The sequence below is a fragment of the Podarcis cretensis genome, assembly GCF_951804945.1.
Source record: "Podarcis cretensis genome assembly, chromosome: 1".
Lineage (NCBI taxonomy): Eukaryota > Metazoa > Chordata > Lepidosauria > Squamata > Lacertidae > Podarcis > Podarcis cretensis.
Genome location: NC_137170.1, coordinates 137,777,282 through 137,798,719, shown reverse-complemented (window position 1 = coordinate 137,798,719; position 21,438 = coordinate 137,777,282). Strand labels below are relative to the sequence as shown.

Sequence of the window (21,438 nt, the reverse complement as noted above, 5' to 3'; positions counted from 1 at the left end):
AAGCCCTTGAGCGGCCCCTTAACTTTCAGGGGCGTGTGCCATGACTCCTCCCCCCCCCCCTTGGGATGTGCTTCAATATTGTCCAGCTCCTGATATTGAGGGCTTATCCACACTTCCTCTTGCCCCACTCTTTTCCCCAGAGAAAAGAGTCTACTCCTTAGGACTCAGCTGAGAACTAAGTTCTTTAGTAGTCAATTGGAGCAAACCGCCATTTGGGTTTTCTCTGGGTTGATGCTGGCTCCGTTTCAGACTAGAGGGTTTTCCCTGGGGAAGGTGCAGGGCAGGGGGAAACAGCTCAGACCCCCATGTTTCTAGGCACAGGACAAGGGGGAGCGTGGAGGGGAGCCCTAAGTCCCCCTCGAGTTTTTATCTTCAGAGCTGACAGGATTTGCTGCTTTCCCCCATAATTAAGAATCACGGTACTCAAATTCAGTTACTCAGACGAGAGGCATATAATAAACAACCCAGAATGCTTATGAAGGAATAAAGGTAATAGAAGCACATGGCCTTAGCTCCTGATTTGTTCTTCCCCAGGGACAGAAGGGCTGCTTCCATTCACATCCAACGGAAACCCTGCTGTGTGATTTTTGTAATTTCCTGTAGACCCACCCCCTCCCCTGCCACGGCCAGCTATATTTTTGCCGCCACCAAAGCAAGGTAAATTTTCTAGGGGCTGCATGTGGCTTGGGGAATTGGTGGAAACTATCATGCAGGGGTAAAGAAGCTTTTTGGCCCTGGGAGCAGATCTGAAGGTGGAGGTTGTAAGGAGCTGCCATGGGGCAGTTAAGGAGCAGCGCTGGGAGGGAGTCGTGGTTTCTGCCGCATGGCTCCTTGAGTGTAGAGGCTCACGCAGGATCCTGAGCACTCTTTGCTTGGAAGGGAAGCAACTTCACACACCTTGTCTTTCACTCAGTGACTACGAAGGAGCAAGAATTAACAAATCAAACACCACAGACCAGGTTCTCAAACTCTTTTTCTCAGAATATAAATTAGCTCACCCCACATCAGATTTTTTATTGATAATAAATACATTGGAAAACACAAAGAAACAACTCCTAGCAGTGCTTGAATTATAACACAGAACACAACTACTATATAATATGGTCATGAGACACCCAGAAAGTATAAAACAGTGCAGCTTCATAAGAACATGAATAATTTCCAAAATGAGCCTCTTTCATCTGTGCCTTAAGTATGAGTAATCACATTTATATTAGGTGTAGTTTGAGACAAACAAACTCATCTCTTCAACACAAAGAAGCCTTTCTCTTTTCTGATCTTTCATATTTGTCAGAGTTCAAAATCCCTGTTCACAACAATATGTTGTGGAGAACTATAGAAAAACAGCCAGTGCTCTCACTCTCATTTTAAAAAGATATCCATATTCTGCATTTTATTTTTTAAGTTGATACTATGCTACACTGAAATGTTGGAATGTTTCTTTGATTGCCCTTGAATCTTCCCACCGCACTTCCCATCCTCTCCTGGTTCACCCGTGCGGCAAGGCCTGCCCTTTGAGAGCTACTGCCATAGACCAAGCACTTGGACTGCTTAGAGGTGCAGTATTTTGTTTGTTGTGAAGATGAAGAGTGTTGTTTGATGTGTAAAATCGGCTTGTATTGAGGTTCAATGCAGTCCTGAAGCCAGTGGAGAAGCCATGTTAGGCAAAAGACCTTTCTAATGGAGCAGGCACAACATTACAGCTGCCCAGCATGCAGGACTCTGTAAATCCATTCATTGTGCAGCCCCTGAGGAATATTAAACAAGCACAATGTTGTGTAATGCCAGTGGCTGTCTTGTTAGCTAGGAGCATATTATTCATTGGCTGCTAAAAAAAGGACACAAGTCCAGATTTTTCATTCCCTGTCATTGGGGAACGATCCTTATTTTTGTTTTTTAAATGATCCTGGCAAGATGTGAAATCACGGTAGGAATAAGACAGCAAATGGTTCATTTCTTTCAGTTTGGCCTTGGACTTAGGGCTTTAACATCTGGAAATGCAGCCTAACCAGCCTGGAAAGTTTGAGGCAGTGGCCAGGCCTCTTGACCCAGCAAGGAACTCATCTCTCCCCTGGTGCTCCTTTCTAAAGAGCTTGTCCTTGGGCGGAAACGGGAACACAGTCCCAAAATATTGCAGAAGGTGGGGGTGAGGAGAGTGGAAAGTGCCCCCAACCTGTTTTTAACACAGCAGAATGAATGCCCAAACCCCAAAAATAATTGAGCTGAAAATGAAATCCATGTGGATGATGCAACTCTTGAGTTTTGGCCATTTGAGATTATAGGCTACCTCCCTGATGTCAGTCACTTAACTTAAGAGGCTATTTGTTCTCTGAGTTCCCTGTTGCAGTGGCACTGGAGGTAGTAAGCCTTTTACTGCTTTTAAGCCTTTTACTGTGTTGTAAATAAAAATATGCCCTTTTCCCTTATGGGGTATCCAAGAGCCCATATAGAGTCCTTACATAGGTTCCTTATTGGTAGGAGAAAATAACAGAGGCCAACCAGAGAATATTGAGAAGCAAAGCAGCTAGTAAGCTTGATCTTTATTGATCTGTTGCAAAGCTTACTAGCTGCTTTGCTTCTCAATATTCTCTGGTTGGCCTCTGTTATTTTCTCCTACCAATAAGGAACCTATGTATGGGCTCTTGGGTACCCCATAAGGGAAAAGGGCATATTTTTATTTACAACAACTGCTCTTTAAATACAGGCTTAAAAATGAATTCAGAATTTTAATCTATAGTAATAAGATCGATCTGAGCATATGGAGATTGCTTCAGAGTAAAAATGCATAGAGTTGCGCTGCCTAGGCATGGAACTGGCATTATTATCTGAATTAGTGCAGGATTGTGAATGTACAGTTGTAGCATAGCTTTTGAGTCCTCATTGCATTAGAATGAGGTTTACACCTTTCCCTGGATTTGCTTAGATTTTTAATCTGTCTCTTGAGTTCAAGATGAGGAGAGCAGAATGCATGGTTTGTAAAACACACACATATACACACATACTGATGGATGTTTATCCTCACAACAGGAGGTAGTTTAGGCTGAAAAGATGTGACTGTCCCAAGGCTACCCCATTAGCTTTGTGGCTGAACGGCTATTTGAATTTGGTCCCTTGACTCCTGATCCCAACAATCATAATTTCTACACCCAGATTGTAGTTTAGAGTGTCAGATGCTATTCTTTCAGTAAACGTTATTAAGCCCTGCTGCTAGATAGGATTGCAGTCTTGAATAATAATAACTGGTAATTTCTATAATTGTGGACCCTGGAAAAAATGAGCAGGGAAATTGTTATTGATTGCACTGGTAATTACCTGGTTTTAGGTTAACATTTCTCCCGGTGAGTGCCGTTGTCTGTAGAGAAGGGGAGGGTGGTGGTGTAACACTGCTCTTGGCTTTACGCAAAATAAAACATATGTTGTCTTCTTAAAAGTATCCTCTCCAGTCAGTCTGCTAAACTGCTCTCCAGCCCACCTGTAAAATAAATTATGTAATGACTTTTCCCGGAGCGTTTTAGATAGATATAACAGCATATTAGAAGGGCTGAGACCACAAAAACTTTGGATGCTAAAAGAAGCTTGCTAGCCAGACTTTGTGCGTGAGGGTTATTGCCCCCCGTTTCGCTTTCTTCATTTATTAGTGGATTTACAGGGCAGCCGTTTGAAGTAGACTAGTTTCTTAAGAAGTTGTCTTCACATGCATGGGTTTTCTGATGGATTGCTGCTATTTCTGCTTCAGATTGAGCACATGCAGGCAGGTAGAATTTAGATAGGAAGAAACTGGATTTGCTACTAAGCAGAAAGGCATGAACTTAGCAGAAGAAGTTGTCTTTCTGCAGCAGTTAATTCTTTCTGGCTTTGGCAATGCCCAGTATAAGTGCCTCCATAAGGGGCAGGGGGGAAATTGTGACCTTGCAGCAGCAGCAGCAGCATTGTGTGTACCTGTGGGGCTGCCACAGCTCCCCTGGAGCTCCTCTGGCCTAATGACCACAGCACTACCATCCGGACAACATCCACTGTTGCCTCCTCATCCTCCCTGCCCCAAGCCATCACTTCCAAAAGAGATGGTGTGCCTCAGGCAAATGACTTTAATATTGAATGGTCTTACGAGGCAGCCTTGATACTGAACAGCCAGACTGCGCTCTTTGGGAACGTGGAAATGTGTGACTGCAGTTGCCCTCCTGCGCAGCCAGGCTTCCTGCCTGGAACTGACTGGATAGCACCTGGAGTATATAAAAATCCAGTCTTCCTTCTAAATTTCATTTAGATTCCGCCTGCTTTTCTAGTCCTCATTGTTGTGGAAAAAAAGTTTGAAAATATATGTAGAACTAAAGTGGTAACAGCAGGAAAAAATATGCAGGGATTGGAACTCAAAAGTTTTGGATGTTGGTATTCTCTATCTCTTCCTCCCTCTTTCTTTCTCCTTAACGTTAGAGGCCTGTGAGTTGTGTCTCCCCCCCCCCCTTCAAAAAAAGCTCAACAGTTTCTATGTTACTCTTGTATCATCATCATGTTCCAGCATTTTGTAAACCAAAATGGTGGGTTTTTTGTGCTTTTTTGCGGGGGATTTTTTTGCAGTCAAGCAGTATACAAAATTGTATTAAAGTAATGAATAAATTTCAGCTAGAAACTTATCTACTCCTGAGCTGTATATTTCCCTGCTTGCAAATCTAACCTTTGACAGTTTTCCTATATGTTGTTTTGCTTACGTGGACAAGTTCATATAATGCTGGACAGCATTAGGTTACACAGCCTGTGGTCCTATTGAACCAGGTAAGACTGAATGCCAAGGAAATATCTTGGAGCTTTATAATCCCCCTTTGGGTTGGGGCCCCTAATCTTTTCCAGAGGTTCAGGGCTGCAGTGAGCCTTCTCTAGGCCAGTGACACATATTCACTCAGCCAGAATTGACTCTCTTTGGCTGCCTTAACCTCCTGCACCATCTGCCCATTTCAATGAAGTCTCTAGTGATTGTGGAAATTAAGATCGCTTACAATGTAGTAGAGAATATTACAGCTTTCTCCATAGTGGTTGGGACTCCCACATTGGAGAACGGCTCATCTCAGAACATGCAGTGCAACTGCTTTCCCAGAGCAGGCTAAATGCCTAGAAATTCTCATAACTTGAGCGCTTCCTTTTCCTTGGCTCAATGCAGAGATTACTGAAGAAAAAGCAGTCTTGTTTCCTAACTTAACAAATATTTTGCTTCCCAACCCGCCCCCCGCCCCCCCGGCGGGTGTGTAATGTTCAGGAATCTTGTTTCTAAACTGGTACATATTGGTGACACAGTTTGTTTAAGGTTTGGCTTTTCTGGTGAGGCCTTGAGAGAATTTCTTAGGAAAAGGTCCCATGGAAGCTTGCCCTTCCTCCAAATAACTATAGCGCTCTGTCTCTTTCAGGTGGTTGGCATTGGGGCAGGGCAGCAGTCCCGAATCCATTGCACCCGACTGGCTGGAGACAAGGCAAACCACTGGTGGCTCAGGCATCACCCCCGGGTGCTCTCCATGAAGTTCAAAGCGGGAGTGAAAAGAGCGGAAATCTCTAATGCTATTGATCAGTATGTCACAGGGACCATTGGAGAGGTAAGCCTGGAAGCACCTGGCTAGAGACAAAAGTCCAGAATCTGTTCAGGAATGGTGCTTGCACACCTTTTGTTTGTTTGTTGCATTTATACCCCTTTCTCCAGGGAGCTCAAGGTGGCTTACATGATTCCCCCTGCTCCTCACTTAATCCCTACAACAATCTTGTGAGGTAGGTTATGCTGAGAGGCAGTGACTGGCTCAGGGTCACCCAGTGAGGTTCTTGGCCGAACCAGGGATTTGAACTCTGGCCTCCCAAGTCTGGCACTCTGACCACTAGGCCACGTGCAACCTCTACTCACATAGGAGGCACCTTGGAATGCTTACAACCCTGTGAAAGCTCTGTGCCAAGGGCTGCCTTATTCAAATATTCAATAGGATAGCCAAAGCCTAGGGAGAAAGGGATGTGCCTTGCATATTCATGTACTTGGGATGGGAGCTCTTGGTTGTGATTGTCATGGCTGGATCTATGTGCTGTTAGTTATTGAAGCTGTAATTCTCTGTTGCTTTTATATAGTACTTAATTACAAAAAAACAACAGTATGAAAAACAGGCAAGTTTGTTCCAAGTGCATTAGACTTCTTAGGGTAGAGCCCCCCCCTCCCCCGCAGGTTTGATGATCCTTGGAAGCCTCAGTAAAAAGGCCAGGCATCTCTGAATTTCTCAGAGGCAAACAATACTCCCATCATGATGTGGCACCTGAAAGGTAAGAGTCAGATTCAAATAAAACTAGGATCAGTATCAATTGTCTTCCTTCCAGATCTGGGTTAGTCACACATCATATTTATCAACTGATATTTCAGAAGATCCAACCGGGTACCTTTATAGCTGCTTCCACGAGAAGGTCTGGTTCGTAAAGAGGGAAGGTTCCTAAAGACTTCAATCTGAAGTACCAGAAGAAATTAAGTCAGAGCTGCCGCCTAGTTCTCATCAGAGATCTTTAAGGGAATAAAAGGACCACGAGTGGCAACTCTCTGGTTGAAAAGCTTGTGCCGGAAGCATTAAAAACAAATATCCAAATTTGAATACTGCCCCCACCCCCTTTAGAAGGGTGTTTGACTTCTTATTCCAATTCCCTGAATGCTTCTCTAGCAAGTTCAGGGCTTCCACAAACGTTGCATAACTTGGTAAACTACACACTCCTTCGGAATGCAATAAAGTCTGAATGCAATAAAGCAAACAGGGATGTGGTTAAAACAGACATTCTGCAAATCATGTCAGCAGTCTGATTGCTTCCTTGGGGCAAACGGCAGCTGGATCCATGGCACTCAAGACAGAGGACAGTGAGCCAAAATCCTGTTTTGTTGAATGTTGTGTTGTGCTCCTTGTACTAAATGGTCTGTTTGGGTGCTTTGATGTTTACTCACTGGCTGGAGTAGCAGAAAATAGGCCAAGCAAAGCAAATGACTCTGAAATGAGCAGGGTGCTTTGTAGTAGGAAGCTGTAAGGGTTCGTGTATGTATTAGTTTAAACAACAAAGGAACAAGAGGGGCTTAGAATTTAATAAACCTCCGAGTACAAATTTTGTAGCAAGGTGTTACGTAGCTGTGACCTTCCAGTGGGGAACTTGGAGAAATGTTTGCATTCTTGTCACTGTATTTGCCTGCATTGTTGAATTAGATGCCATCAATGAAGCAGGTGAATTTTAAAAACGCTCCTTTGCAGGATGAAGATCTTGTCAAGTGGAAGGCGCTGTTTGAGGAAGTCCCAGCTTTGCTAACTGAGGCAGACCAAAAGGCATGGATTGGGAAACTGAATGGCGTCTCGCTCAGCTCTGATGCTTTCTTCCCTTTCAGGGATAACGTGGATAGAGCAAAGCGGGTAAGGCTGTGGAATTGGCGGGGTGGGGGGGTGACTGCGCCTCTTAATGACTAACAGGCCTGAGGAGAATATGTCCAATTAGCTGCTCTTGCTCTGCATACTGGCTCCCTAAAATCTGTTTTGTAGGTTACGGTTGCAGGTAAGAGGTATCAAAGCGGAAGCAGGAGCAGCTGTAGGGAAATTTAGTCCAGACATGCATTTCAGGAAAAAGCTGGTGATACTTACTCAAACTTGGACAGGTTGCAATTCTCATCTTTCAGCACCTTCCAAAGAGAAGATTCACCACCTTTAGTATCCTCTCTGACCTCTGTTTAGGACAATCTTCCCTAAAAGTGGTTGACAGCTTTTGTGGGCACCCCATATGTGCAGAATTGTGAAACAGCTAATGAAATGGTTCAATAAAGCTGATTTGTTTTTGTCTCCCTCCTCCTTTTCTCTCAGAGCGGAGTCCAGTTCATTGCTGCCCCTTCTGGTTCAGCAGCTGACCAAGTTGTGATCGAAGCCTGCGATGAGCTGGGAATAACTCTAGTTCATACCAGCCTCCGTCTCTTCCACCACTGAGGCTTCCCCATGTTGCCAGACATTCCTCTTTGCTCATTTGCTTGTCTCTCTGCTTCAGGCAATGGAAGCATCCTCGTTAACGGGTTCTTGCTTGCTTTCTAAAAAGCCAGTCTTCATGGGAACATTTCACTTTATATTCTACATATAATACCCATTGCTTTGAGAAAACTAAAGTAGCTAGCCTCTGATGCATTTCTTGAAAAATTAATGGACAAAAGTATTTGTCACTAATGTGTCTGAAGTCAAATCCTTTATGCATTCAAGGTGTGGACATTAGTTTTATTGGCTTTTGCAGTATGCATATAATCAGCTGGGCATTGTATGTATGGGAAGCAGATGATCATTGTACTTTGATATTAAAATACCACATTTAATCTCGTAATAGTCTCACCCCCATTTTTGCAGCTCTAAAGTTGGTTCCAGTACTTTCCTCACATAATAGTTGCAGGGTATAATTCAGGGGTCAGCAACCTGCGGCTCCGGAGCCGCATGTGGCTCTTTTACACCTTTGCCGCGGCTCCGGGGCAGATACTAGCGAGGGGAGGAGGCGCATTGTGTGCCCCGACACTCCCCACTATTTTAAATGTCGCAATGGTTTTGCGGCTCCCAGTTTTTTTTTCCTTCAGTCCAAGTGGCTCTTTTTGTCTTAAAGGTTGCAGACCCCTGGTATAATTCAACAGCAGGAGGATCTGTGGAGCTGGGCTGCCGATGGCCTTGATTGCCGGCTATTGACTGGGAAGGGCATTCAACCCGGGCGCCAGATTGCTTTGGCCTCTCTGGGTCCCGCCATCTGTTCATGCCTTGGGGCGCGCGAGCTGCTGGAGGCCTGTGCAAACTTGGCAGGCGTGGAACTCCAGCGCCCCACGACTTGGCTCACACGCAACCGCTGAGGCCTGCGTCTCCTCCTGCCCACACTCTGGGACACGACGGCTTCCACCCACCTTGACGGCTTCCAGCCATTACCGTAATTCACTACATAATGGGGGGGGGGGTTGGGGGGGAGAGCATTAAAAATGCAACAATGATGTGGTGAAATGTGGTATTTCTATTGCACTCTTTGAAGAGCAAGTTTGTTGTTGTTGTTTAGTCATTTAGTCGTGTCCGACTCTTCGTGACCCCATGGACCAGAGCAAGTTACAATTGCTAATAAAATAGGTAAAACAAAATGTAATGCATCAGCAAGCATTAACAAAATAAAATGGTAGCAAGATAAGTAAACTTCACAGCAGTGGGAATAGAGGCAAAGGCCTGGGTGGTGCTGGTTTTAAACTGGTGCCAAAAACTTAGCACTGTACAGACAGGATATTCTGAATTTGGGGTCCCTGACCCCTTGTGATGTTCACTGGCCACTCCGATTGCAGCTTCTTCTGCTGTTTCTCCTATCATGGTTAAATATGATGAGGTGACTGGCAGCTACAAAACTTACTCTGCGCCCTCAGCACACGTTACCTCCACAACAGCTAAACCTCTTTTTTAAAGGGATGGAAGGATTTATAGACCTACAAGCATGGGAGAAGCTGCACTCACACAGATAAGTGAGAATTTCAAGGGGGTCCAGCACAAGTAACATAATACATGTTGAGTAAATTTATAGAATAAATGTAGTAGTTTGTAGCCATGCCGTTATAAGCAACCACAATACATTCTTTTGTTAACAAGGGTTGGGGAACAACTGCAGGAGGATCTGCAACAACTTTGGTGCGGGAGTGTCTGAAGCTTTTATCGGGCTCCTATATGCTTATTCTCTGTATCCTGTACTAGGTACCTGGACACCAACTTGTGGTCCGACTATAAATATGTTAAACTCCAGCACTTGCACCGGGACATCAAAGATGCTCTGTGCAGCTTCTTCTACTCTACATACTCTCACATAAGACCAGGAGAGATAAAGACTTACAGAAGCTGCAGCCTCATCTTCCTAAATGTTTGTTTCCGTTTTCAAAACTCTGAAATCAAAACAGTGAGCTAGAATATGGAGCAGTGGTGCTTCAATCTGCTGCTTTAAAAAGATTTGCCTTATGCTTAGTTGGAATTATTAAATGTGAACTGTCTTTGGGGAGGTGTATTATAAAGTGATGGAAATAACATCTGCCATGCTGACAGCAGAATATGTGGTAAGAGTAGGTAATTTTCACTGCCAAGGGGGAGGAAACTGGCAGCATGGTTTCTGCATGTTTGGTGGTTTATTAAAAATATCTCCACTGTGAAATACTCTGAAGCATGTTTTGCTGTGCTTGTCAGATCAGATGTGCAGTTTAAACAAAGGGCTCCTGGTGTCAGAAGTTATTTGTTACAGGCATGAAAGTGACCAAGCAACAAAATTGACTCAATTTCTAAAGGGTTTCCCCCAAAGTGTAAGAGAGAATTGTTTTTTTTTTTTTTTTTAGGGAGTTGGGTCAGCACTTCTGTCTCCTTTAGGAAAGCCTTTAATTTGCCTGGAGAAAGAAACATTTTGGGCATATGCTCAGTGTGGGTATGTTCACCTGGGTAATTCACTTTAATCTAAATAGACAAGAGCTTTTGATTTTACTTTACTTTCTGTACCAAAAACAAAGTCAATAGCTGGCGAGCTAAAGCTTTTTAATTTTTAATTTAGCCAATGGCAAGTGTTGAAGAGATGGTGCTGTCCAGCTCATCTAACACTCAGTGTAGTTGAGATGCAGTGGTAGATGAGAATGAACTGCAGCTGCTGGAGAAAAACCCTTCATAGGCTCTTGTTAGACAGGTGTGGTGTAATCTAGAGCCCCAAGTTACGTTGGCTGTATTCAAGTGAAGTAGAACGAAGAGCATTCACCTCCCTGCCTCTTGGCTCCTTTCAAGTTGTGCTGTAGTTGTGCTGTGTTCAAGCAGCGCTGCCTAACATGTTGCTCGTTTGGAAGTGCACAGCTAAAACAAAGACTTCTGTAATCATACTTGGGGGGAATCTCCACTGGAGGTGGTGGGACTTGAATGAATCTCTCTGAAAGCAAGGTTCAACATGGCGCAGCCTACAAAAGGAATGCTTCGTGCTGTTTGTGACCCTGCAACTATGCGGTTGTATGAACTGGCCTTGGATGACAAATGAAGGTAGGAAAATGTGCTTGGTGGTTTCTCCTGTTGGCATCCATCTGTCTCGAGGGACAATGGAGTGTGCCTCCAGGGGTGAAGTCAAACGGCTGCATTTGCAGCACTGAGTGACCTCCCCAGGGCACAAGCCTTGGCAGGGTGTCTGGAGATCTTGTGCTGCCCAGACAAAAAGACCCCTCTCTGCCTCACTGATGTGGCACAAAGGAAAGCAGGACAATACATGTGGCACCAGCTTGGTGCCAAACATACTGAACTGGTGGCCTGCATTGATTAAAAAATAAACTGCCTTTTAGGAGAGTTTTACTAGGAGCAAATAAAGTCATCCCCTTACTTTCACATGATTGAGTCACATGTGACTGCATACATGCAGCATTGTGAAATAAAGAAATAATACAATTCTAACCTGAAATGGTGGGTTAGAGCTGGAAAGTCCTTGTGACCCCCAAGGAGACACTCCTCAGAGGCTGTAGAGTATGCCAGTGAGCCAAAAGTCCAGAAAAAAAGATGCCAAGGGCTCCAAAATGGTGTGCGGACGCTCTCACTGCTGCCACGCTCTCCCACTCAATGACAGGGACTTCTTGGAAGATGGTGGACTAAAGAGTGCTCACTCTGAGACCCTCCCACGCTATCCAACAAATCCCGCTACCCCCACAAATGGAACCGTGCTAAAAACGCTAACAATGAGACCAGGGGTCAGGCAAGTTTTACCTTGCCTGGGCCGTTTCACTCCAGCAGAGATCCCTCTCTGGGCTGGATTGTGCACACACCTGAGCACACATCCCTGTGATTTCCAGCGTCTGCGCAGATACGATTTCCGGCGCCGCAGAAGCGAGTCCCCACACCGTGCTGCGCTGGTTTAGCGCAGTGCATAGGGACTTGTTGAGTGGGCGGCCTGGTTTGGGGGTGGCTCATGGGCCGGTTAAACAACCCCCGTGGGCTGCTTGTGGCCTATGGGCCTTATGTTGCCTACCCCTGAATGAGGCAGAAAAAAGAGAAGTGAAAACAACTTGTCCTCTTGGAGGAAAAAGAGGAAGTCCAGCCACAAAGTGGCTTCAGCGCCAGCCATGCAAAGGGTAGGAAGGGGCAAGACAGTCTCCCTCCCTGCCCACCGCTTCCCTCTCCCACTCTGGACCCAACATCCCTGCCACCAATCAACCAAACCTTTAAACAGCTGTTGGGTGGAAAGCTGCAGTGGGTTCCCCACTTTCGCTTATGCACACAGGGCCCGTAACATACTCCCCGTCCCCTGGGAAGTTTCCTGTTGTCAGAGAAGGGCTGGGTGACAAAGAGTGGTGGGAGGCATCAGCTGAGGAACCAAGAGAAACCCCAGAAGAGGAAGGCTCAGAGCCCAGGGACTGGTGATGGGGCACTGCGGAGAGTTCAAGGAGTGGAATGCTGTTGGGTCAACAGGATTTAGTGACCAGGGCAAGTTGGTGACAGCGAGGCTGAAGCAGAGGAGGGCAGGCAAGAGGCTGCAGAAGACGACAGGAAGCCTGCCTCTCCTGTTAGTATTTGTAATGTATTTCACAAAGTAAAGATTTATATTCAACGATTTATATATTCAACTATTTTTGATCACAAATACATCTACTCTGACAAGCTCCCCTCCCCCCTTGTCTCCAAGGACACGCAGAGTGATGCACAGGCCGGAACAAAGATTAGAGATGCCCAGACGCAGTTTGCGACTGCTTGGAAACATCTGGCAGAGAGGAGCCTTAGAGGGGGTAGAAGGTGGGGACAATCAGTCCTGGCAAGACCTACTCAGAGTGTTGTTGAGTTTATGTTTGCTGCCTTGAGTAAAGTTAACTTCACTAACAACTGACTCTGCTTCTTCTGGCCTGCAGTAAAGACTGCAAACAGCAATTTTCATGATAGCAACATTAACAGTATTGCAAGCCATATTGTGTAACAAAAGCTGTATTACAGTATTAGCATTTTGTTGTTGTAATCATTGCAGTCTTGGGTTCTGTATGTTTTTAGCCTTGTGTTTCATGTTGTGACTGAAGACGGTTAAGATCTCAGGGAGTACCACTGCCAAATGCTTTAAAAATAGGGTCGGAATCACTGGGCGTAGGGCACCAGCCCGCCAAATGCTTTAAAAATAGGGTCGGAATCACTGGGCGTAGGGCACCAGCCCCTCTTGTTGCCCTAAAGCAAAATCTTTCCATACCATCACCTCCGCCCCTGACTAGTTCAAATGGTCTAGATCAGAATGGGGCAAGAGTAGAGAAAAGGTCATCAAGGTAGGCTAAAGATGCCTCACCCCCATGATAAAGTCAGGGTAGGCTTTCTTCACCTGTTTCACAAGACAGGTGTCTTATAGCAATAAAGCCTAAGAGAGAATTTCCTTTGCTGTATGAATTAGTGATTCCAGTTTCAATTTTCACTCAGCCACAAAGCTCATTAGGTAGCCTTAGGCCAGTTGCCACCTATCAGCCTAATCTATCTTACAACGAGGGAGGTAATGAGCAGGGGAGACATGGCTGGTGATGTTCTGAAAAATGAAAAGCTCAAAAAATATAAAGGAGATGTATTTTTATGTTGTGATAGATCCACGCTTTCACCAATGGTGCTATACAGCACCTGTATTTCAGTGCCTAGAAGGGGGATGTAGAAGAGCTCCATGTTCCAGTTCCAGGGATGAGCTACACAATCCAAAGAAGAAAGAGACAACTAGACACACAGCTGGATTGTAAATCTTTTTATTAAAAGAGTTGTCTCCCACAGTAGTTAAAGCTTTGGCACTTACAGTATAAAAAATAATCACTGATCATAATTATACCAAATTCCTCTGTCAATGGTGTACTAAGTGTCTTTAATATATTTTCCTGTTAAAAAAACACTGAGGGGGAGGGGAGGGAGCAGGGAAAGGAAGAACAATGTTGATAAATAACAGTACGAGATACAAACATACCGCTAGGGAAAGAAATTAGGGTAATTTAGAAAGATTAGGACTGTGCATATTTTTAGATATCACAGTGATGGGGTTTGCAGTCCCTATTGGTAGCTGCACAATTAGTTGAACACAGAACTTTGGATTTTCATTCATTCCCTATGGCAGGAGAGCCCCTCCCCTTAATCCCTTATGGATACTGGTTGCTGAGCAAATTATGAGTTAGTATGAGTCGTCTTCAGGGAAAATACTGAATGGTATTGAAACACTGAGCAAAAGAGAAGACAGTATACAACTATCCTTTGTGAAAAGAAGTCTTGAGACGCTCCAAGAGTGGCCTCCCTTGGAGAAGCTGTGAGTTGAGCAAAGCCGAGAAAGGCACTCTGGCCACCCGAAGCAGACCTGCTTTCCTCTAGCAGCATTCTAGAGTGGATGGTCTTGGCAAGAAAGACTTTCCTTGGCTGGTGTTAGTCTCCTCGTCGATTTGGCGTCTCTGCTTGTAGATGCAAAGGGTAGAAGCACTCAATGGGGCAGTGAACATTCTGCTGGAAGAAAGGAGGAGGAAGGAAATCAGCTCAGCAGGTCTAGAAGGTGGAAAGTATCTTGCTCAGCCAAAATACTTGCATCTGTTGACATTTCACAATGCAAACCCTTAACAGATGAATTGTGAGGTGGAGGGATGGGCAGCAGTTCTGCTGAAGGGAATGGAAATGTTCCTGTTCCATTGCATTCATCAAAGTGATGGCTGTATTGGTTTCCCTTCCTTCTGCCGCTAACCTGGACATGGTCCAATAAACACACTCACTCTCAACACAAACTGCATTCCAGTCGTGTTTCATACCATATTCTACCGTAGGATATTGTGGGAATTGGAAGCCTGTGGCAGTCAGACTAGGAACGTTTGATTAGTCATCACATGAAAGTGGTTTAGAACTGTTTTAGGCTGGCCATGCAGATGACTAACATGTTCTAAATATTTTGGTGTTGTACTAGAAGCACTTGATTCTGAAGCTGTGCATCTGATCAGTCTCTTAGTTTAGAAACTGCTGGGAGACCCATGAAGTCAACAGAAGTTGCCTGTCTATAGTGGAAGATATCAGGAATTTGCATTCTTAGTAACGATAGTGAGCAGTGCTGAATGAATGGGGCTTCTATACTTACAGTATTTGAAGTTTGTTGCTGTCTCTGTGAGTACTGTGAATAGGTGTGACCAGGAGAACCTTCAGGTGAGAGCGCAGCACCTGGCCGACGACAATTATCACAACGCCAGCCCTTTAAATAAACAAACACTACATTTTAGCATGAGCTTCTGAATGGGAGATGTCATACATATCAAATTTCAAATTTGTCCCTGAAGAAAAGTGGCATACACAATTGTTTCCCTTTGTATCCTAAGGGAAAAGATCCAGTCAAAATGAGAGGTTGATTCACTAGGTATCATGGGTTCATTCATACAGGTAAATTTTCACTGATTTTAAGTCAATGGGAACTCAGAAGCCCTAACAGCGTTTTAAGGTCAAGGTCATTTTAAGTGTTTTCAGTATAGGCTTAAATAAGTTGCATGAACAGATGTACTGATCATTTGGGAAATAATATTTCAACAACTACAAAAGCTATCTGAATGAAAGGCATGTTAGGAGACAGGAACAGTACTGTGTCAACTAGGCAGCTCTAAATAGCTCATCCACAGTGCTGCAAAAGAACTTGTTCTGAAAGTGGCATTAGTATTGGTAAATCAGACTTCATATACTGAGCATGCCTGTAAAACCAGGCAAAAATGCATAATGTCACATTTATTTCATTTGTAGTGCTTGTTACTGTAGAGTCACTTAAAATGTAATGAACTCTGAACCTGAGTGGGCATTATCCACAAAATATGTCCAGATTCTGCAAGTTTGTCACATCCCCCCCCCTGCCTCCCCCCACTCTCTCACACACACCATGCTGCCTGTTATAAGTCACAGCACTGGTATGAAAATGCTTACCTGCTGTCCTCCATAGCAAGTACAGGAGCAGATGGCCCCAAGATATTCCTTCTGCCATTGCTCTCCTACATGGTACATTTTGCCCTCATCATAGCAAGTTGCTTCATCTACAAAAAAAACAACAACCAAGGAACAAGCAATAATTGGTATGTACTTTGCCACTCAGAGGGCAAAACATCTCAGGTATTAAATCCACCTTAACAGTGCCAACCTATACCAGGAAGATTCTTTAGACAATTTAGGATGTTATCTCCAATGTGGTATTCATCAACAGGTTGGCAGGATTTTGTTCAGGTGTTCTCCTACCTGCCAGCCTGTGGAAAAGAGGAGGAGGGAAGAAAACCTAGTTGAGTACTGTTGATTTATGGCTACCAGCATTGGCAGTAGGGCCATGGGTTGCCAGTGCTTTCCTGTATGAGGGAGCACCTAAACCGGGCGGAAACTTTATCCTTGTAGGAGTGCAAATATCCAGAGATGTAGTGATCAGGTGGGATTGCTATGAGGAATTATAACAGATATAGAGTAGGCCATCTGTGTCAGCAATGAAAGCATTGCGCTGACTGGGTTTAAACTATTTTGATATGATTCTTGATCAATCTACACCTCTGCATCCCTGTTCCATTTCCTCTACTGCCCATTTCTCTTGTCACGTACACAGCCCAGTTGCTTCGCCAGGCAGGCATCCTGGGCCATAAAGATAGTGGGCAAGTTTCTTTGATGTAGTTTTCTTATATATTTATCTTAAGATGTTAATCTTGGAGCCAGGAAACAGATCTCACATGAAGGTGACAGTGATCCGGTCTTTCTGGCCATCCTTCTTATCATGTTTATTGCTCACCTCTGGGGTTGCCAGATGCTCCCCTTTGTAGTTCTCAACTTAAAAGGTAAAAGGTAAAGGTACCCCTGCCCGTACGGGCCAGTCTTGACAGACTCTGGGGTTGTGCGCCCATCTCACTTAAGAGGCCAGGGGCCAGCGCTGTCCGGAGACACTTCCGGGTCACGTGGCCAGCGTGACATCGCTGCTCTGGCGAGCCAGAGCCGCACACGGAAACGCCGTTTACCTTCCCGCTGGTAAGCGGTCCCTATTTATCTACTTGCACCCGGAGGTGCTTTCGAACTGCTAGGTTGGCAGGCGCTGGGACCGAGCAGCGGGAGCGCACCCCGCCACAGGGATTCGAACCGCCGACCTTTCGATCGGCAAGCCCTAGGCGCTGAGGCTTTAACCCACAGCGCCACCTGCGTCCCAGTTCTCAACTTATTTACCCCCAAATATATGCATGCTAATTAGTGTTGTAGTGTAACTTTCTCCCCACGTGGGTTTGTGGAAATGCTCAGAAGAAATCTGATTGGTTCTTACGAACACTCTGTAAAAAGTACTTTTGTGAATAAAAACTACTTGGGCCAGGGGCTGCAGACGGACAAGCACAGAGACGATTATATGCACCCTTCCCAGGTTCAAGCCTCTGTGGGTATTATTAATCAGAGTTCAATCCTTCCTTTATTTTGTGAACGCCTCAAGTAAATATCCTTCCTTTACTTTGTGAACGCAACAATCCTGATGGCAGGAACACATTTTTCTTGCCTTTTGTGGTATAAAGAATGAACAACCCTGTGCAGAACACCCTGATTGTCAGTTAAACATTCCTGTAAGAAGAATTGTCCTAGAGGACAGGAATCAGACCCCAACTTTTCATTTTAATTCAGAAAAATAAATCACTAGAGGTGGCATTTAACTACGCTTAACTCATGAGTAGATCCATAAGTTTGGCCCATTAATTTCAATGGATCTACTCTGAGTGAAACCCAGTTGAATAGCACCCTAGATTTCGCTTCTAGGTTATTTTGGGGACAAGCACAAGCAGCAGGAATGTTGTTTTATACACCAAGAAAGGTAATGTCCATACGTACGAGGTTCGCATTTGAATTCTCCCTTTCCATTCCCAAGGCAAGTGCAGCTCATCATCTGTCCGTTCTCTCCTTGTCGGTCCCACTTCTCACCAATCTTATAGTTCACAGCATTGTCATGACACCACTCTGAATCAACCAAAGAAACGACAGATCAATAAAGTGACGCTGAATCCACACTGAGCCCTGTTTGACAATGTGTTGGTCACTTGATGTATTCTGGGGCTTAGGGTCCCATGGACAAAAGCCTCAGATCTGTAGAAGGAGCTCTTTACAAAGAACAATATTTCAAGAAAAAAGAGCTCTTATCCACTCAACTGGCAGCTAAGCACAGCTTGGAAGTAAAAAGGGGCCAGACATGTTTAGTATCCATAAAAAATAATTCCTCTGTTATTGTTCCCAGGTAACAGTCCCCACCTATCCAAAAAATAATTCAGCCACATCCACCTGCTGTTGGTCTCCTCGTTACTGTGATCGCTATGTGAGGCTGCTTAAACCATCACTTATCCCAGGGTGAGCTAGAAGCATTTGATCTTGCTAAGGGTTGAGCAGTGCTTTGCCCCTGGAACATATTATGAACATATTTAGAAAGTGAATTGGCTTTTAAGAGAGTTAAGATTATTTTAGAAAGCTCTAATGCTGCTAGGATACATATGACAAGGCTGGGAATGAGGGCTATAACTTGCAATATGATCAAGACATAGTATTTAAGTTTTATCAAATTGTCTTCAAGTTATCAGGATTTATTTAGTTGTTGATTTGGCTGTCAGTATCTGTAAATGTGAAGCACACACAGAAGAAGCAGTGTTCAATTAGGTGTCTTATTTTATCTGGGGGGGGGGGGGGAACGTAAGAATATAAGCGTTTGGCATCAGGGTAGTCAGCTGTTAAAGTCCTGCAGCAAACAAAATACTGAACTTTAATTGGAAAAAAAACTGATGTAAACCAGAATTAATGACAGCTCTAGCTGGATTATGTTTTATGGTTTAAATCCAACAAATAGCAGGGTCATATTTCACAGTTAATAATTCCAGTCCAACGCAGGGCCAACTGAAAGTTTTCCCCTCAGCTTTTGTTAAGGGCAGATATTTAAACATCTCCGGAAACGATAGGCATTGCGGATGTTTTTTGAACGTGCTGGACACAGTAGAACATATTCTTTTATACTGTCCATTGTACAACCAGCTACGCAAATGTGTGCTATCCCCTTTTCTGGGTTGTCTAACATCACAGCACAATGAAAATGGTGGTGTGTTAACCAGGGCATTTGGGTGTTCCCTAGTTTGTCTTGTATTTCTTTTGTCAATGTGGGTTTGTTATTTTTGCAGAGGCCTGCTAGGCGGTATAAGCCTTTGGCTTGCCAGGTTTTTATCTGGAGGTTTTGTGCTGCGTGGTGGAATAGTGGGTGGTGAGCCAGGGGGATTAGTGGGGATGGGGTTAGGGGCAGTTTACCTGCTTCTTCCTTCCATGCTTTAAGCATGGTCTGTGTGAACCTGTTTGGCGTTGTGGGGATTTGTTTGGGAGGAATGGGTATGCCATGGTGGGGGGGATTTTCGATTACGTCTCTCTCCAGGTGTACCCATTGTTTTGTTTCGTCTTCTAGAATGTATGGGATTATGTGGTGCACTTGGTTGGCGATGTAGTATAGTTCTGTGCTGGGGATTCCTCACAGGGGAGGTGTAGGTATTTGGGGTTTATTGCCTCAAATTTTAGAAATGGAGCCAAATAAATTCAAGAAGCTACTCACTTGAAGAGTCACATCTGAAGTGTCCACTGCCAAGGCCTAAACATTGGCACCAGAGTTTAAATCCAGTTTCAGACATTCTTTCCCATTCCTCCCCAACAGAGTAGAAGGAGCCAGTGAATGTATCATAACATGAGTCATCTGTTGGTTGGTTTGATGTTCCAGGAACTCGAAAGGACACAGAATGAAAAGTAGTATGACAACATGCAGTACTTCTTAGCAAACAATCCCCCCCCACACACACACACACGCAGTCAAAATGGTGCCAGTAAGAATGAAGTCTCCATGCAGCAATAAATAGCACAAAAACCTATCTTAATTATCTTTGTCCAGATAATGATCTGGATTTCATTGCTTAAACAGGCTTCCTTTCCCACTAAGATTATTTGAATATATAACTCAGAGGAAGCAAAAGAACAGGCAGAAATGTATGCTGAAATATACACAATTGAAAGAGGAGTTTGAGAGCTAGAAGGGTGCAGTGGTTAGAGTGCAGTAGTGGGGGGATCAGGGTTCAAATCCCCGGTCAGCCATGAAGCTGGCCAGGGTCACTTTCTCTCTAACTAACTTCCCTGGGAGGTTAAACTGGCATGTGGCACGGAGACCCCTATGAATGCCATCCTGAACTCCATGAAGGATTAGTGTGATACAAGTGTGAAATCCAGCCAAACAAGGACACCATAGTTATCAGCGATCCTAAACCAAGGTTATTACACAAAAGAAGAGTAGAGCCCTTCCCCCAAAGTGCTTTCTACTTACCAACATTGCCCACTGTGACCACCTCTTCAAGGACTTTGTGCCTTTTTCTATTTTTAATTGCTTCCACTATGATGTTGTAGGTGGCACCTCTAGTAAGACCAGTAAGTGTAGCACTTGACGATGTGCCAGGAACTCTGAGCTACAATTTGAAAAGATGCATAAACATGTTGAATTTTGCTTTCTTGAAGAATGAGACACTGGCTCTGAAATGGCTGTATATCAAGTTGATTCTCTAGAGAGCAGGGTTCTGGGGTCCAATCCAATGAGGATATGGCTTCTCTTTACCCAAATAGAGATGAGACAAATCTCCCTTTTTCCAGCACCTTTCCCCCTTCTTTTACAAATGCAGTGATGTGGCTACCTAGATCTACTCAAGTTGTCAAGAACAGGGTGAGATTTGAGCAGCCAATTTACTGCTTGGCCACTTTTTGATGTCACCTTCATGGTGAGGAGCTGCCACAAAGTCTTCTTCCTGTGCAGCTCCAGTAATGTTGAAAGAGGAGCTCACAGTGAGTCTCTTTCCCACACCAGCATTTGTCCCAGTTTTTTGCAGGAGTGATAAGCCCATCCTGTTTTGGACAAGGCATTTCCTATCCAATAGGACAGAGATGAGGAACCTGAGTGGCCCCACCAGATATTGCTGGACTCCAATTTCTATCAGCTCCAGCCAGCATGGCAAGTAGTCAGTTATGACAAGTGTCATAATCCAGCAACTTCTGGAGAATCACAGGCTCCTCATTTCTGCCTTAGACCAAGAAAAAACCCTCCTCATAACCATGGATTCCCATCTGTAGCAGCAAAAGCATTTCTCCAGTATCTTAGCTCTCATTTCTTCTATCTGTTCTGTAGTCTCTGTTCCCTGTAGCTCTACCATTACCCTAGCAGACTAATTAGCTGCCTGCAATGATTTTCCATTACTATTTTCCATTACTGCACCTTATGCCAGGAATTTCCTCCCTAAATGTGTATTAATGCCATTTCTCTGCTTTCCTTCTTCTTCATCCTCAGGACCGCAAAACCTCAAGGACTGCCTCTCCCCATATGAACCAACCTAGACCCTGTGATCATCATCTAAGGCCCTTTTTTGTGCGCCTCCTCTGAGAGAGGTCCAGAGAATGGCAAAACAGG

General features: G+C 44.5%; 2 protein-coding genes and 1 long non-coding RNA gene across 10 annotated transcripts in view; 2 read left to right on the top strand and 1 right to left on the bottom strand.

Annotated features, from left to right (window-relative positions):
* ATIC (5-aminoimidazole-4-carboxamide ribonucleotide formyltransferase/IMP cyclohydrolase) overlaps positions 1-8,336 on the top strand; it is a 28,105-nt gene extending 19,769 nt beyond the window's left edge. The window contains exons 13-15 of the mRNA XM_079979723.1: positions 5,397-5,579; positions 7,242-7,397; positions 7,839-8,336. Of these exons, the coding sequence (XP_079835849.1) occupies positions 5,397-5,579; positions 7,242-7,397; positions 7,839-7,958 (459 nt within the window). The 3' untranslated portion in view covers positions 7,959-8,336. The remainder of the gene's footprint in view (positions 1-5,396; positions 5,580-7,241; positions 7,398-7,838) is intronic.
* The window catches only part of LOC307220191, a 203,519-nt gene extending 193,588 nt beyond the window's left edge, over positions 1-9,931 (top strand). The window contains exons 2-3 of the long non-coding RNA XR_013840763.1: positions 8,611-9,026; positions 9,093-9,931. This is a non-coding gene — a long non-coding RNA (uncharacterized lncRNA). The remainder of the gene's footprint in view (positions 1-8,610; positions 9,027-9,092) is intronic.
* Positions 9,932-13,710: 3,779 nt separating this feature from the next.
* Positions 13,711-21,438, bottom strand: part of FN1 (fibronectin 1) — a 75,061-nt gene continuing 67,333 nt past the window's right edge. For 4 of the 8 annotated variants that reach the window (XM_079975065.1, XM_079975067.1, XM_079975068.1 and 1 more), the window contains 6 exons: positions 20,311-20,449; positions 19,555-19,719; positions 17,811-17,936; positions 15,903-16,009; positions 15,079-15,189; positions 13,711-14,462 (listed from right to left, as the gene is read on the bottom strand). In XM_079975065.1, coding sequence (XP_079831191.1) covers positions 14,385-14,462; positions 15,079-15,189; positions 15,903-16,009; positions 17,811-17,936; positions 19,555-19,719; positions 20,311-20,449 — 726 coding nt within the window. In that variant the 3' untranslated portion in view covers positions 13,711-14,384. The remainder of the gene's footprint in view (positions 14,463-15,078; positions 15,190-15,902; positions 16,010-17,810; positions 17,937-19,554; positions 19,720-20,310; positions 20,450-21,438) is intronic. The other 4 variants (XM_079975066.1, XM_079975070.1, XM_079975071.1 and 1 more) reach the window with 1 other exon arrangement.